General features: G+C 51.6%; 5 protein-coding genes across 5 annotated transcripts; 1 reads left to right on the forward strand and 4 right to left on the reverse strand.

The window, feature by feature from the left end:
- Nucleotides 1–63: 63 nt before the first annotated feature.
- On the reverse strand, nt 64–1,745 carry BO86DRAFT_93338 (RNA polymerase III-inhibiting protein MAF1). The gene is made up of 3 exons (XM_025677813.1): nt 1,571–1,745; nt 1,287–1,489; nt 64–1,208 (listed from the first exon to the last, which is right to left on the reverse strand). Exons 1-3 carry the CDS (start codon nt 1,574–1,576, stop codon nt 515–517), a joined length of 903 nt encoding a protein of 300 aa, XP_025527700.1. The 5' UTR covers nt 1,577–1,745; the 3' UTR covers nt 64–514.
- Nucleotides 1,746–2,303: 558 nt separating this feature from the next.
- Nucleotides 2,304–3,490, reverse strand: BO86DRAFT_389298 (AP-1 complex subunit sigma). Its single transcript, XM_025672094.1, has 4 exons — nt 3,395–3,490; nt 3,304–3,337; nt 3,116–3,233; nt 2,304–3,002 (listed from the first exon to the last, which is right to left on the reverse strand). The coding sequence occupies exons 1-4, from the start codon at nt 3,403–3,405 to the stop codon at nt 2,719–2,721; spliced, it is 447 nt and encodes a 148-aa protein (XP_025527701.1). The 5' UTR covers nt 3,406–3,490; the 3' UTR covers nt 2,304–2,718.
- A 1,085-nt stretch (nt 3,491–4,575) lies between these two features.
- Nucleotides 4,576–5,996, reverse strand: BO86DRAFT_389299 (MARVEL domain-containing protein). The gene is made up of 3 exons (XM_025672095.1): nt 5,537–5,996; nt 5,180–5,446; nt 4,576–5,086 (listed from the first exon to the last, which is right to left on the reverse strand). The coding sequence occupies exons 1-3, from the start codon at nt 5,576–5,578 to the stop codon at nt 4,871–4,873; spliced, it is 525 nt and encodes a 174-aa protein (XP_025527702.1). The 5' UTR covers nt 5,579–5,996; the 3' UTR covers nt 4,576–4,870.
- Nucleotides 5,997–8,024: 2,028 nt separating this feature from the next.
- Nucleotides 8,025–8,797, forward strand: BO86DRAFT_93406 (uncharacterized protein). The gene has a single exon (XM_025677814.1). It carries the CDS (start codon nt 8,245–8,247, stop codon nt 8,767–8,769), a length of 525 nt encoding a protein of 174 aa, XP_025527703.1. The 5' UTR covers nt 8,025–8,244; the 3' UTR covers nt 8,770–8,797.
- Nucleotides 8,798–9,447: 650 nt separating this feature from the next.
- Nucleotides 9,448–10,930, reverse strand: BO86DRAFT_93409 (uncharacterized protein). Its single transcript, XM_025677815.1, has 2 exons — nt 9,895–10,930; nt 9,448–9,838 (listed from the first exon to the last, which is right to left on the reverse strand). Exons 1-2 carry the CDS (start codon nt 10,454–10,456, stop codon nt 9,582–9,584), a joined length of 819 nt encoding a protein of 272 aa, XP_025527704.1. The 5' UTR covers nt 10,457–10,930; the 3' UTR covers nt 9,448–9,581.
- Nucleotides 10,931–12,510: the final 1,580 nt, after the last annotated feature.

A 12,510-nucleotide genomic window follows, 5' to 3' on the forward strand; every position in this document is an offset into this window, starting at 1 on the left:
TTGTCCGCGCACAGACCACTTGGGGTCGGGCTGCCGTCCTCACTATCTTTATGTACTATACAAGTTCTTGGTGAAGTAGATTTTATACCTGTTTGTTACTCATATTCAAACCAGAAAATGCAATCATTTCGAACTGAAACCCCCATCAACGCAAGTCAATTTATATTAGATACACGAACTGAACATTAAGACCATAGGAATGCCGGCGTGGAGCCTGCCCTTCGCGCCGCGCCGGGCCACGCAGTGCCTGATCGTTGTCATCATCATAACGGCCGTTCGCAAATTATTAGGGGCCAGATCCGTTCCTTCGCCAGTTATAACGCCCCTAGCCTATGTAAATGCAGGTTGAATGCAGTGACTAAACAAACGCCGAAACACACAAACACAGATCAACGCGATTGACCGGACGTAGTAGGAGAGAATCGAGCGGCAAGCCGAACATGATCAAGGTTGAAGAAGAATCAGAAGCAGCGCAAAAGGCTGCAAAAGTGCGGTCAAGATCAGCAGAAGACAATCAGACCTCCATCGAGTCGGCGATTTCCTCGCTCATCGCCCGAACGGTCCCCTTACTACCGGACCGGGATCGGAACTCCTCGTCGCTGAGCACATATGGATCGTACTCGTCTCCAGCATGATGCGACTTCGAGAGATCCTCCTCGTCACTTTCACTGTCGAGCTCGACGCCTTCGCCCAGCCAATAGCGAGCCCGCTTGCTAGAGCTGAGTTCGGGGGTCAAGTATCCGTCATCATATGTGCGCTTCGTCGTGGGCGTAGCCACTCCCTCACTGGGGGTATGACTCAATATCGGGATGGCTCGGAGATAAAGATAGCAGACCCGCTTGCGAAGCCGGTTGAAGAAGAAATAGTGGAGACTCCAGATCGCTCCGTCATCGGCGTCCGACGGATCCTCCTCCGGCGAGTAGGAATACAACGAGCACTCTTTCAGCGACATATGCTCATTAATAACTCCCCACATTTTCGGCCCCCATGTAGCGGATGCACCCGCGTTGTAAGATCCGGAGACGGTCACAGGCGATGGGGGTGTCAGGTCAATGGCTTCGCGCGGTCGCAGGTTGAACAACGTGGAGTCGATCGTGTTCATGACCCTCTTGAGATTGCGCTCGCGGTGGAAATCAGACGGGCGCAAAACATGTGAGAAGTCGTAGTCGGGATGGCTGGCATTCAAAGTTGCGATCAAGTATGCAAAGGTTCGGCGGCTGGAGTGGTCGCTCAGGGGGCCAAAGGGACTGGAGCGGGACAGGTTGAGCGACGCGGCCGCGTCGGATGCGTTCGGCGGCGACAACGAAGCTGACAGGCGAAGCACAGATTCATATTGCGACTCCAACGATTGCTCAATATTCCTGTACAATTTCCGATCCGCTCGGGCGGCCTTGGTGGTATATAGGTCACAGCCGCCAACGATATGACAGTCGGCGGTGTCGAAATTCAGCGAACTCGTCACGTCCTCAAACTCGGGCAAAGGAAGGAACTATTCAGACAGAAAGCTTGATTAGCGATCAATGTTCCGTAGAGAGCGTTTTGGATGGCACGGCAGGCACCACTGTTGTACCTTCATCTGGGGCCAGATATGCGGTGAGCGGATGACGTAGATAAGAATCACGATAAAAGGTGATGAGATAAGAAGAGAGAGAACAGAGTATCAATGTCGCTGAAGACTACCGATTGCGACAGTAGAAATAAGGTGAATTCCTCAACTATTTGGAATCACAGTGCGTTTGTTGGTTGGTTCTTGGTCTCCTGAGACGTCACGCAAGCAGCGATAAGGGCAGTGAGCTGGCAGATGGTACCCAAGCTACGCTGGCAGGGTGTGAAGTGGAAAATCTGGCGATTAACAGGCAGGAATTGTGGGCCAAATTGGCATAGTCGTGGAGAAAAGATGAAATAACGAAAGAGATGGAGGAATGGGGGATGAGAGGTGTCGCAATGATACGGCACTTGGGGGATCGCCTGGCCGGGGTGTCGCGTTGTTCCCCGGAGGGGGAAGGCCCTGGTCACGTGGAGGAGGCAGTGCGGCCAGTGATATCACGCACTTTCCTCACGGGTCTTGCGGCTGAACCACGGATTGCCCCAGACTGGCCAACCCAGACTTGCCCGACTTTCCGACTTTCTGGTCTTTCAGATCAACCCTTCCTGGGAAAGGTGGCCGAGCAATTCCTTGGATTCCTGAAAGACGAGCACATAAGTGTCAATGGGGTGGTATTAAATTAGTCGGGAAAATGAGAAAAAGAAAAGACAAGGAAATAGGTCGCGACAGTAGAACACAACGCCTATAGTACGTCCAACGCCAACAGAGCTGGCCCCCGGGGCCCAGAAAATCATGATTTATCCCAAACAAGAGAAACACGGAAACGCTTGACTGCCTGAGAAGCTTCTACATGATCTTCGTAACCACATCTTCCTCGACCTGAGGGGGGGCATTAGCATATATAAGAGAAGGGCGACCTGAGGTGAGAGGCCGGTGTGGCGGAAATAGGAGGGCGAAGGATGCCACAGCGATGGGCAACCCGAGTCGTGACATGGCTCAGCGAAAAGGGGCACCGGGTCCGGGCAACGGATTGAAGACGATCATGACTGCAGAGCAGGTTTCATGAGATGAAGCTGAAAGGGTATATACGTATATCCCCTTCCAGCTCTGCATCTCCTTCTCACATCCCCGCCCGGTGGAAAAGGGGACAGGGATGAAAACCAGAACAAGTATCAACGTACCTCCATGTCTTCCAAGCTGTCCTGTTGACTGATACACCGGAGAACATTCTTCTTGCTACTCTCCTGCATCTCGCCTGCTAGCAACAGCTCGTCCAGGATGAAGTATGCTTTCTGGAAGTTGAAGATAATGTCCAGTTCGCAAACATTGCCGTAGTACTTGTCCATCTGCTCGACGTAGCGGTGCACGACCTCGAGGGTGATCAACTCGTTATCGGTGGATGCGCAGCCGGCGATGAAGAAAAGGGAGGCATAGCGACGGTAGACGACTTTTGTGTCTGTTGAGAAGAGAAAGAGAGAGACGAAGTCCCCAGGTCAGAATCCGGAGCTGCGGGGTGGTGTGGCTGGGACAAAAGGAGGGGGGGGGAGCTTGGATGCGATGACGACAAACCTTTGTATTCGAGGAAATTGCACATGCGGGTGCGACGCGACAGGACCAGCTGGGTCACATCCTTGATGATCTTGGCCTTCTCCTTGGGGGAGAGAGTGGTGAACCATTTGGCAAGGCGCTGGGAAGTGGGAAATTTGTTTCGATTAGTCCGCGATCCAGCCAGGTCAAAAGTTGGGTGGGCCACGAACCACTTTGCCTTGCCGCGACAGGAGGATCAAGTAGCTAAGGGGGACATGGTTAGCGGCCTTTCCGAAGAGAAGCGACTTGGATCAATCTCACTGGATTGCCATTGTTCGTTAGATTGAGAGGTTTAAGTTGGGAGGAGGTATGGTATGGTATGGGGGGGGAGAAAGAAGAGAGGAGCTGAGATCGGGGTAAGAAAGGCCACGAGGAGGTGGAAGGAAGAGGGAGATTCCGCCGCCTCTGGAGAAATTCTTGCACGGGCCGCACCGGTGCCCCGCCGTTGCTTGCTTGCCCTCATTGTTGTGGCTACTTGAGGTATTCACAGTAGACGCTCTCAATCGGAAGACAAATCAATAATGTCAGGGGAATTTGCTATTGAAGCATTATTGAATGATGGCCGACTTGGTTCCCGATGCATGCATCAATCGACCCCCGGAGCCAGCTCCCTTCCCAATCGAGACTCTTTCACCATTGGGGATCAGTCAGTAGAAGTCATATCAGCAGATAGCATATTATAATAACACAATAGTGTATTATGCTCGGCTAATCGGTTCGAATGTGTTTATGAAAGTAAGTAGGGAGCCTATACCCCGAATGCTTAAGGCTCCCTCGACACTATCTCGTAACAATGACTGCTAATGATATACAGTCCTGTTTATACAACACTGTTGAGATTCGTCCTCGTCACTATCTCGAATAAAGCTTGGATTATCTTGAGATCAACAGGGATGAAGTAAGCTTATATCTCGATTTTTCACAATGATAGTATTTTACTATATATAAGTGATATAAAAGGTTACTAGTATAGAAAACTGCTAGCTAGAGTAAATGAGATATTGATCTTGTTTCGCTTCACAGCCAATCCACCAACACAGTACAAGAGCACTGCCGGACAATGGGACTACTCAGGTTGTAATCATAGTGTACAGAATAATATCTGTTAACCACCATGGGGCTTCTAAGACTCGCTGGAGTCTATGACTGCTTTAGCCTCTTCGCTTACAGATTTATTATTGCTGGGAGTTAGAGCATTGACCAACTGCCCTGGGAAACCAGGCATCAATTACCCACGAAATGAAAGTCACACGGTATAACATCAAGTATTAGATCCAAGTATTACATACTATCGGTCACATAGTAGAACAGATAAACATCAAAAGAAGATAAAGGACTGTCAACTCCACCCAATCCATCCTACCAATTATAGCCCCGTTTCCTTCCCTGCCTCCAGCCATTAACATAAACCAAAAATAAAACCCAGTATAATTACCATTTCAAACGGTCAAATATTTGGATCTCATCAGCCAGCGCCCGGCCATCAGAGAGAGATATCAGATAAGTACTCTGACTGTCATTCTTGAGCATAGCATCATGGCTCATATTGCGTCCCATACGTTTTTTGTCCCTTGAGAGTCGTGAGTCATTTCCCTTTTACCGTTTCATTTTAGCTTTTGTTTGTCCCTTTGCATTATGACCCGAGGTCTGTATGTCCAAAGCCTTCCGCCGCCTGCCGAGAGAAACACTGGCGGAGCAGTGTGTTGACTCCGTTCGACAGACATACTCGACGCACGCTTAGACCTGGGCCATGCTGGGGCGAGCACCACGGGCGGGGCCAGTGCGGCCACGGAGGTTGACACCAGCAGAGCGCGAGCCCATGATCGAGAAGACCAGGGAGACGGTATAGCCGACCCAGGCGAACCAGAGGAATGCGGTGGAGGCCTGAGCCTCCCGGCAGCGCTTTCCGCGGTTGTTCGCACCGTTGGTGATCTCATTGTTGAGAGTGTAGCTCTGTATCATCGCAGAGTTAGCATGTGTTTCACAGTTCCTGTTATTCTGGGGTGGCCTTATGTAGGCCTTGCGGCTCTGTTAAGTGTTACGTACGTCGTTGCTGCAGCTGTGGCATTCCAGCTTGGCGGCTAGAGCAATACCAGCAGTTAAGAAGAAGATCGCGTTGAGGGTATCGATGACGATCAGGAAGATAGGGTGGACTGCCCAGTCGGGGTTCAGCGTTGCGGGGATAGTGTAGAAGAGGGTGAACATCGAGAATGCCGAAACGAACATGGCATAGTTGACGGTGGCAGGGTTGCCTGCGAATGCTTCGGCGATCATGTTACCGATCAAGGCCATGACAAGGAGAGTCCAGAGGAACTATATTCATAGCATCGCGCGGTTAGTCTCGCTGCTGCAGTGCTTTGGCACGAAATCCTGATATCGCCCACTATAGAGTGTGCAACATACCTCCCAGAGCCTGAGGCCTAGCGGGATAGCCTTTCCGACCATTTTGAATGGAGTCTAAAGCTGTGAAGGTATAAAAACGGGTGGTATAGATCCTCCGGTGAATCTGATAGGCTAGTTCGTCTTGAAATGGGTGAGACAGCGATAAGGATGCCCCGGGCAACAGTCACTTGAGCTTCGAGAAGATATCGATCGTGTTTCAGCGGACTTCTGATCCGTCTAATAAAGCTGAGGGTGGATCTTCAGATGGTCGGAGGGGATAGTTGCTTAAGTGCGGAATGTTCGGACGGGCCGACGATGACGATTATGCTGTGTTTGCTACGTCATGCAGGGTAAGTTAGCGGGGAGGGGGAGAAGATCATGAGATGAAATCACCACCACACACTTCGGTTCAGAATCGCTTATTCAACCACTCCCGAGGAAGTATCCAACGTCGTTAGGTGTGAAGTAGTATCGATAGTGGGGAGGAGCGAAGGAGAAAAATTCTATACTCTTATGTGTCAAAAAAAAAAAAAAAAGAGTCTGTCGACTCAAATGTCTGCCTATACCCAAAAGTCTTGTCCGCAGTTCGGGCGCTTCTGCAGCAGTATAATTAGCTCTCCCTGCATTTTTCAATGGTCACAGATGGTCAGGGCTCACTTACCATTCGACACACCACAGCAAATCGACCGGCAGCTCTCCTGCAGTCAACCGTTGTCAAGCCCATCATATTTCCCGCCCTCATCCGATATGAAACGCTGATGCCGTCACACATGACGGTGTCCAGCTACATCGGTCCAGCTTCGCTTATGATTCGATCCCGATCCCTCTCTCATGAGCTTCGGGTCTCCGTCCCCAGTGGAACTGCAAACTTTAAATGTTGCAGCTATGGACTGGTCCATTGACTTTTCATGGAGCTAAGTGAGTTCTAGTCCCATAAGTGACGCATGCAGTATTGGAGCACTGATCGCCCTGCCTGGTCAATGACTCGTTGGTCCCGAACTATACCGGAAGGCCCATATTTAAGCTCTCTGGATAGCCACAGACTGTGTAGCAGAGAGAGTACCCGGTAGGGATTTGTCCGAGCGGTTTACAGCGGTAAGCGCCAGTGGTAGTCGCAGATTCGACGAGGTCCAGCCCGATCTGGAATCCTTCGATGACTGCAGCGCAAGCGCCGCCGAGTGCTCTGATCGATCACTCCGGTCTGTGGACTGGTCCCACTAAACTCCTACTTGCCACACAGGAATATACTCAGTGCTAGTGCAAGCGTATTGATGGACTGTATAGCTTTCGCTATATGGTCTCTAACACTCACTCCCGTGCTTGATCGTCAAGCAAAGCGGGTTAGAGCGTAGGGCGAGACCAGTCGCTGCCGATTTCCGGTGCTGTAGCATATATACACACTGGTACAAACATGCCATGATAGCAGCTGCAATCAGCACAGCATCGAATCTCATACTAATATACAGTATGCCTTGCCACAAAAACAGAGAATTTAGTACTCCCACCTACACCACTGTAGCAAAAATCAACAGCATCCTGCAGCATGTCAGCCATTGTGCGGTGTGAGACCCGCAAGGGCTGACAACTCCAACAGAAGGAACAAAAATGGCCAGCAAGTCTGCAGGAACAAAACAACCGTAGAGAGAAAGCAAATTTGGCTCATGAGACTACTTGCTTGGCAAGATCGACGGGCGTTGACGGTAGAAGTTTAGTGAGCAATTCGCCCCGCATAAGGCGCCGAGCGGCAGCGCCTGGACCATCTTGGCTCTCTGCCTGCAACCAACACCACGTGGGTGCGCACTACTCACGTAGTAGCTTCATAGCTTCAGCAGTAATGAAGCAGAGGGCTAAGAATTGAGGCGCCCTTCGTTATCACCAGCAACAATTAGAACCTAGTCACGCTATGGATATATGTATCGTATAGTCAAATGCGACAGCGAATGACAGTGACTTGAAATCATGCAATACTCCGAATCCCAACTCTACTAAAGATTCAACCTCTGATTCCGCACCAAACTGCAATGGAACACAAATCGCCCAACCCAACTGAAAATACACATCGACATAGAATACTACACCGAAGCAGCAACCATAAAATACTCAGTAACATCCACCATGCACCTTACGAACATAACGTATCAGTGGAGTGAACCTAGGCAAACCCTCAAGCCTAGGCACAACCCGGCCGAAAACTGCCGCTCACCCCAACCGAGTAAACCCATCCCCGGCGCCATCCCCACTACAACGTCGTCAATGGTACACCACCTAAGTATACAACCACTCCTTTGAGGAGGCCCCATAACACCCAGCCAGCCAGCCAGCCAGCCAGCAGCCAGCCCTACAGGCCGGAAACCCAGAGTATGACATCATCACACCCTTCCCGAATCATCCGACACGAGAATCCCGAGACGAAAAGCCGAGCGAGAGAGAAAACAAAGGGCTATAATTACATATGCACCGGGGTGGAAAGATCGAAGCTTCCACGACACTCCCGCTCGTCAATTCCAGAATCGTACTGTACAAGCCATACAGCATCGAGGTTGCAAATAGTAGATATAAATAATCCAGACATACCCCTGCTTAGTCTCCCACCTCCATATCCACCATCCAACAAACCACAAAACAACATCTCAACAGATAACCCGACCCAACCAACCACATACAAAACGTCTGAAGCTACCTGAAGCTACCAACCCCAACCTCTCAAGCTACACAGACCTCCCCCCAAAATGCCCGCCCTCCCGTCGACCCCCGAAACAACCGCCCACTTCACCACCGACCTGCGCGACCGCCACCTGATCTACGACTACGCGGCGCAGGACGCCGCCGGCCGCCCCGAGAAATGGCGCTACGAGATGTGGTTCTACAACGAGGACCGGATCGTCTACGCCATCCACGGCGGGCCCATGGCCGGGCGCCGCAACTACCAGGCCGCCAGCTACCAGTGCATCCGGCCGGGCGAGCTGTGGCAGTGCAACTGGCTCGAGGAGACGGGCACCATCTGCTCACTGGTGTTCGACATCCCCCGCCAGAAGATCACGACGTTGATCGCGTTCTCCAAGGGTCACTGGGAGCGGAACGACGAGGCCAAGGGGGATAAGCGCAACCCCGAGGACTTGCAGCGCTGGCGGGGGCTGGCGCGCGTCGGGTGTCAGACGGATCGGGTGCTGCTCAGTGAGCAGGCGGATATCCTGGAGGATTTTCGCGGGCCCGGCGAGTTGGAGGGCATTGAGATGGAGTGGCCTACTTTGTAGGGTTTAGGGGTGCTTGGGGGAGTGGGAGGGGTTGGTGTCCGGGGGGTTATGGGATTGGGGTTGAGGGGGGGGAAGGTGAAGGTGATTCAAGACAGGTGATTACATATGTACAGTATATGGATCTTGGTGTTGGGAGGTTTGGGAGTTATAGGGTTGCGGGTTCTGATCTCAGTTATCTGACATATTAATGACTCATGTTAATATTGATCATGTGTGCCGCTCAGAGTTCGCCTTTGAATCAATAGCGCCCGCGACTTGGGCTTGACAAGAACCCAGCTAAAGATGGAAGCCGACACGAGACTACTCCCTGGGCTAGCCGACAGAGGCCCTGTCAAACGTGGTCTCACTATTAGAGCGTCCGACAAGCATCCCGCTCTATTCACATCATACTCAGCACAAGTACATTTGGTGATGGTCCGGTCGTAGCAGAGGCTCGCCGATGGATCTGGCTTGATTTTGGTCAGCCCCGGAAAAGACAGCCTTTCACTGGTATTCGAAGGCGCAATCCTCGATACCAATCTGAGACCAGCTGCCTGTCGGCACATGTTGTAGACATCCAATCTCGCCCAGTGTCCCTTTCATAGAATGTCCAGGTCGCAAGTTCAAGCTTGTCGAGTGAACAGGTGTAAGCTGCCGCGACATTGCCATAAGAATACAGCTCTGCGGAGCGACCGGACACTGTGCGCAATGGATGACCGTGCGCGGCGGTCATAAATGATAGGGCACAGAGGCCATGATGTTGTTTGTATGCCTTGGTGTTTCTAGGCATCAGAACTTGGGGAGAAGGAACCAAGTAACCACATGCAGAGGTCTCATGAGCCGCTACTTGCAGATGAGGAGCCCCCGGAAGAAGGGGCCTGAGTGCAAACAAGCTCCACTTGCACATCACCACTCTGTTGGGGTAGTAGGCCATCGTACGCAGGCGCGCGACTAATGATGGCAACTGCGACCTGCGCAGCTTGCTCATGGGCTGTCATGTTGTCGAGGAACCATGTCCTCCACGGGTTGTTGCTCGACCCGGCGGTCTGGAACGTCGCAGTCTGGTCGGGACCAGTCTCTTGAACGAACGCTGCATGTGGGATTAGTTGATAAGATACAGTCAGACAGAGCGGCAGCGATACGTACCCATAGTAGGGATGCCACCAACGTCGAACAGCTGCGGGAAACAACTCGGGAGGTGGGGTCTCTTCAAAAGCATTTGGCTCAGGACGGTTTGCAGTGGAAATGTATAGTATTCCCCACTGCTGGTGAGGCCGTAGAGGGCCTCGGTCAATAATGCCTTCAGGTCGGTGGAGCATTGCGGGCCCCAGACGCCATCGCACCCATTGTTGGACCCCGAAGGTGTGCCGGTTAAATTGCCCACCCGCAAGCCGATTTCGGTGGTGTGGTTTCCCATGATGATGGAGTTGTCGATGTTGCCTCCATAGCTGAGCCAATAACTGACCTTGGTCATGGGCTGTTGACCTTTTCCTCGCGCATTGGCATCGAATCCATAGTAAAGGTTGAGGTTGTCGGTGAAGAGCGGAGGGAATTGAAAAGAGACGGCGGTTTGTGCCAGCGCATCAACACAATTACCACTCCAGAAAGAACAGAACTGAGAAGCTCCAGGGCTGATGATGGTCGCCAGCACTATCCAGAAGGCGAGACAGGGTCGTAACGAAGACCCGATTCCATCAAAGACTGCCATTTGATCTCGTCGACGGTCGGACAACGTCCTCGCAGAAAGAGGTGGCCTAACTACGTCACAAGACCAAGCAGATAATCCGAACAGATGCGGGAAGGGCGACAAGCATGCTCGTAATCAAGTCGACAATCAGAAGTGACGATGCTGACCGACAATGAGACACGCGATGGTTCCGAGGTCAACGCCCCTAAAGCATGCCAGAACTGCGCGCGATGGGTCGAAGTAGCCAGGAAGGGTGATCCAACCAACAATAGGTGGAGTTCGGTGTTTTCCGATCGCGAGACTAAACTTCCTCGTGATTCCTCTATGGTTTCCGGTTGCTACCACGTCCTAATGGGCTGGCAATCCAGTCCAGAAACAAAGCCGACCGTAGGGAAGTCTCTTTCGCCAGCGCTGAGGAAAAGGAATGAGAGATTAGGTCGGTCGAGGATGGGTCAAGCGACTCGTGACGGATTAATGGGTGCAGGTGAATGAGAGGACTGAGTCAGCTTTGATCGGCCGTTCAAAAGCAACAAACGGACCCTGGCGTCAGGGCCTGCGTTAATCCGAGGGAGGAGGTGAGGAGATGATGAGGGAGACGGACGGGGTGTTGGTCCGTCGCAGGGAGGGTTGGTTGTTTTTGAGAGAGAGAGGGGGTTGTGGAAGGTGGAGGGAGGGTGACAGAGGACAGAGGAAAGAGAATGAGTCGGTATTATTAGATTATTAGATGTAACTAGTTAGTAGTAGTAATGGGGGTAATCAGGGTGTGACGATATAAGCGGAGGTAGGGTCCGTGGTGATGGGTGGTGAATTTGCCCTTCAGGTCGACTGTTATTCTGACGGTTTGCCCTTGGTCTCCAAGAGAGAGCGTGAGACTCTTCCACTCTTACTTAGTCTTAGGGACTGACTCCTCCCTTAGGGGAATCAACTAGTCCCTACTTCGTACTTGCTAGACCACTAAGTACTGCTAGACTAGACTGTTAAGGTGTCTTGCCCGTGAAACAAGGCGTGTGGGCCCGGATCATGGATTGGCCTCAAGAGGTGCCTGGCTGGCTTTCCGGTTGCTCCCTGGCCCTTGGGAGGTATTCTTGGCCGTGGTAGAAGTGGAGACGCTAACTGGATCTAACTGAATCTACCTGAGTCTACCTGATTTAACAGGGTATAAACTGGTCACAGTCCCCGCATAACTGCACCCAAAGCAGTAATTCCGTAGGGTCATCCCGCCCCAGGGTCACAGCCGATAGCCAGTCACTGAGGGCAAATGGCCACATTTCTCGGCTCTGGCGCCGCTCCCTCAACCTGTCTTCAGGGGCCAATGAGTTGCCTTATCGTCCAGCCACCGCTGCAACAGGAGCTCCGAGCTAGTCAAACTTTTATTTTTGTTTCTTTTTCTATTTTATTTTTCGGGGGTTCGGCACTGTACTTCGTACGGATTATAACATCTCGGATTATCCCCTCCTCTCTCGCTCTCCCCTTTGGTTATGCTTACCTGACAATACCTATTCAAATAAATGATGATCAAAAATGATCAAAGCCTTGAAAAGCTATCTTTGAACTCAGTATGATCTAAGAGGGGAAGAGTGTAACCCTGAAAATCACCAGCAGCTCCGCAACAGGAAAGGTAGGATTGCCTGCATCCGGAACTGGCCTAATACCCAAAGCGTTGTGGAATGCCCGTGATTTTGCCGGGCTTGATGATGATGATACAACGATCATTTTTCGGTTTCAGGGTCTCACGGTCTCCAGGCTTAGTGTGGTCTAGTCTATTCTTGTCACGCAGGACCAATTGTGCCTTACTGTTTTGGGTCCAGTACCCTGCCGTAGCGGCCGCCCACCTGTTTAGATCATCAAATTGATCAAGTTGATCAAATTGTCAGTGTTTAATCTCAGGTGTGGAAACTAGTGCGAAAGTCTCATCAACTCCGTCCTAACGCTCGGTACCACCAAGTCCTGTCTGTCTGCCCTTCAGTCTCCGACAATCTTTGCCAATGATCAGAGTCAGACCCGAGCTGGTGGTATTTGATTCCACTCTACCCTAACTTCGTACCACTCACTGTCTCGGTGAGCAGCGACACTAA

The sequence above is a fragment of the Aspergillus japonicus genome (genome assembly GCF_003184785.1).
Source record: "Aspergillus japonicus CBS 114.51 unplaced genomic scaffold BO86scaffold_24, whole genome shotgun sequence".
NCBI lineage: Eukaryota > Fungi > Ascomycota > Eurotiomycetes > Eurotiales > Aspergillaceae > Aspergillus > Aspergillus japonicus.

Excerpts from the sequence above, each read along its gene's own strand:
- BO86DRAFT_93338 (XM_025677813.1), bottom strand. Across the intron at positions 1,209-1,286 it reads TCGTTGTCGCCGCCGAACGC|CTTTGCATACTTGATCGCAA; the intron begins ATCCGACGCGGC and ends CAGCCGCCGAAC.
- BO86DRAFT_389298 (XM_025672094.1), bottom strand. Across the intron at positions 3,234-3,303 it reads TGTCGCGGCAAGGCAAAGTG|CGCCTTGCCAAATGGTTCAC; the intron begins GTTCGTGGCCCA and ends CCCACTTCCCAG. Across the intron at positions 3,003-3,115 it reads CAATTTCCTCGAATACAAAG|ACACAAAAGTCGTCTACCGT; the intron begins GTTTGTCGTCAT and ends TCTTCTCAACAG.
- BO86DRAFT_389299 (XM_025672095.1), bottom strand. The coding sequence starts at position 5,578 with ATGGTCGGAAAGGCTATCCCGCTAGGCCTCAGGCTCTGGGAG. Across the intron at positions 5,447-5,536 it reads TAGGCCTCAGGCTCTGGGAG|TTCCTCTGGACTCTCCTTGT; the intron begins GTATGTTGCACA and ends CTATGAATATAG. Across the intron at positions 5,087-5,179 it reads GCCACAGCTGCAGCAACGAC|AGCTACACTCTCAACAATGA; the intron begins GTACGTAACACT and ends GCGATGATACAG.
- BO86DRAFT_93406 (XM_025677814.1), top strand. The coding sequence starts at position 8,245 with ATGCCCGCCCTCCCGTCGACCCCCGAAACAACCGCCCACTTCACCACC.
- BO86DRAFT_93409 (XM_025677815.1), bottom strand. The coding sequence starts at position 10,456 with ATGGCAGTCTTTGATGGAATCGGGTCTTCGTTACGACCCTGTCTCGCC. Across the intron at positions 9,839-9,894 it reads TGGTGGCATCCCTACTATGG|CGTTCGTTCAAGAGACTGGT; the intron begins GTACGTATCGCT and ends TCCCACATGCAG.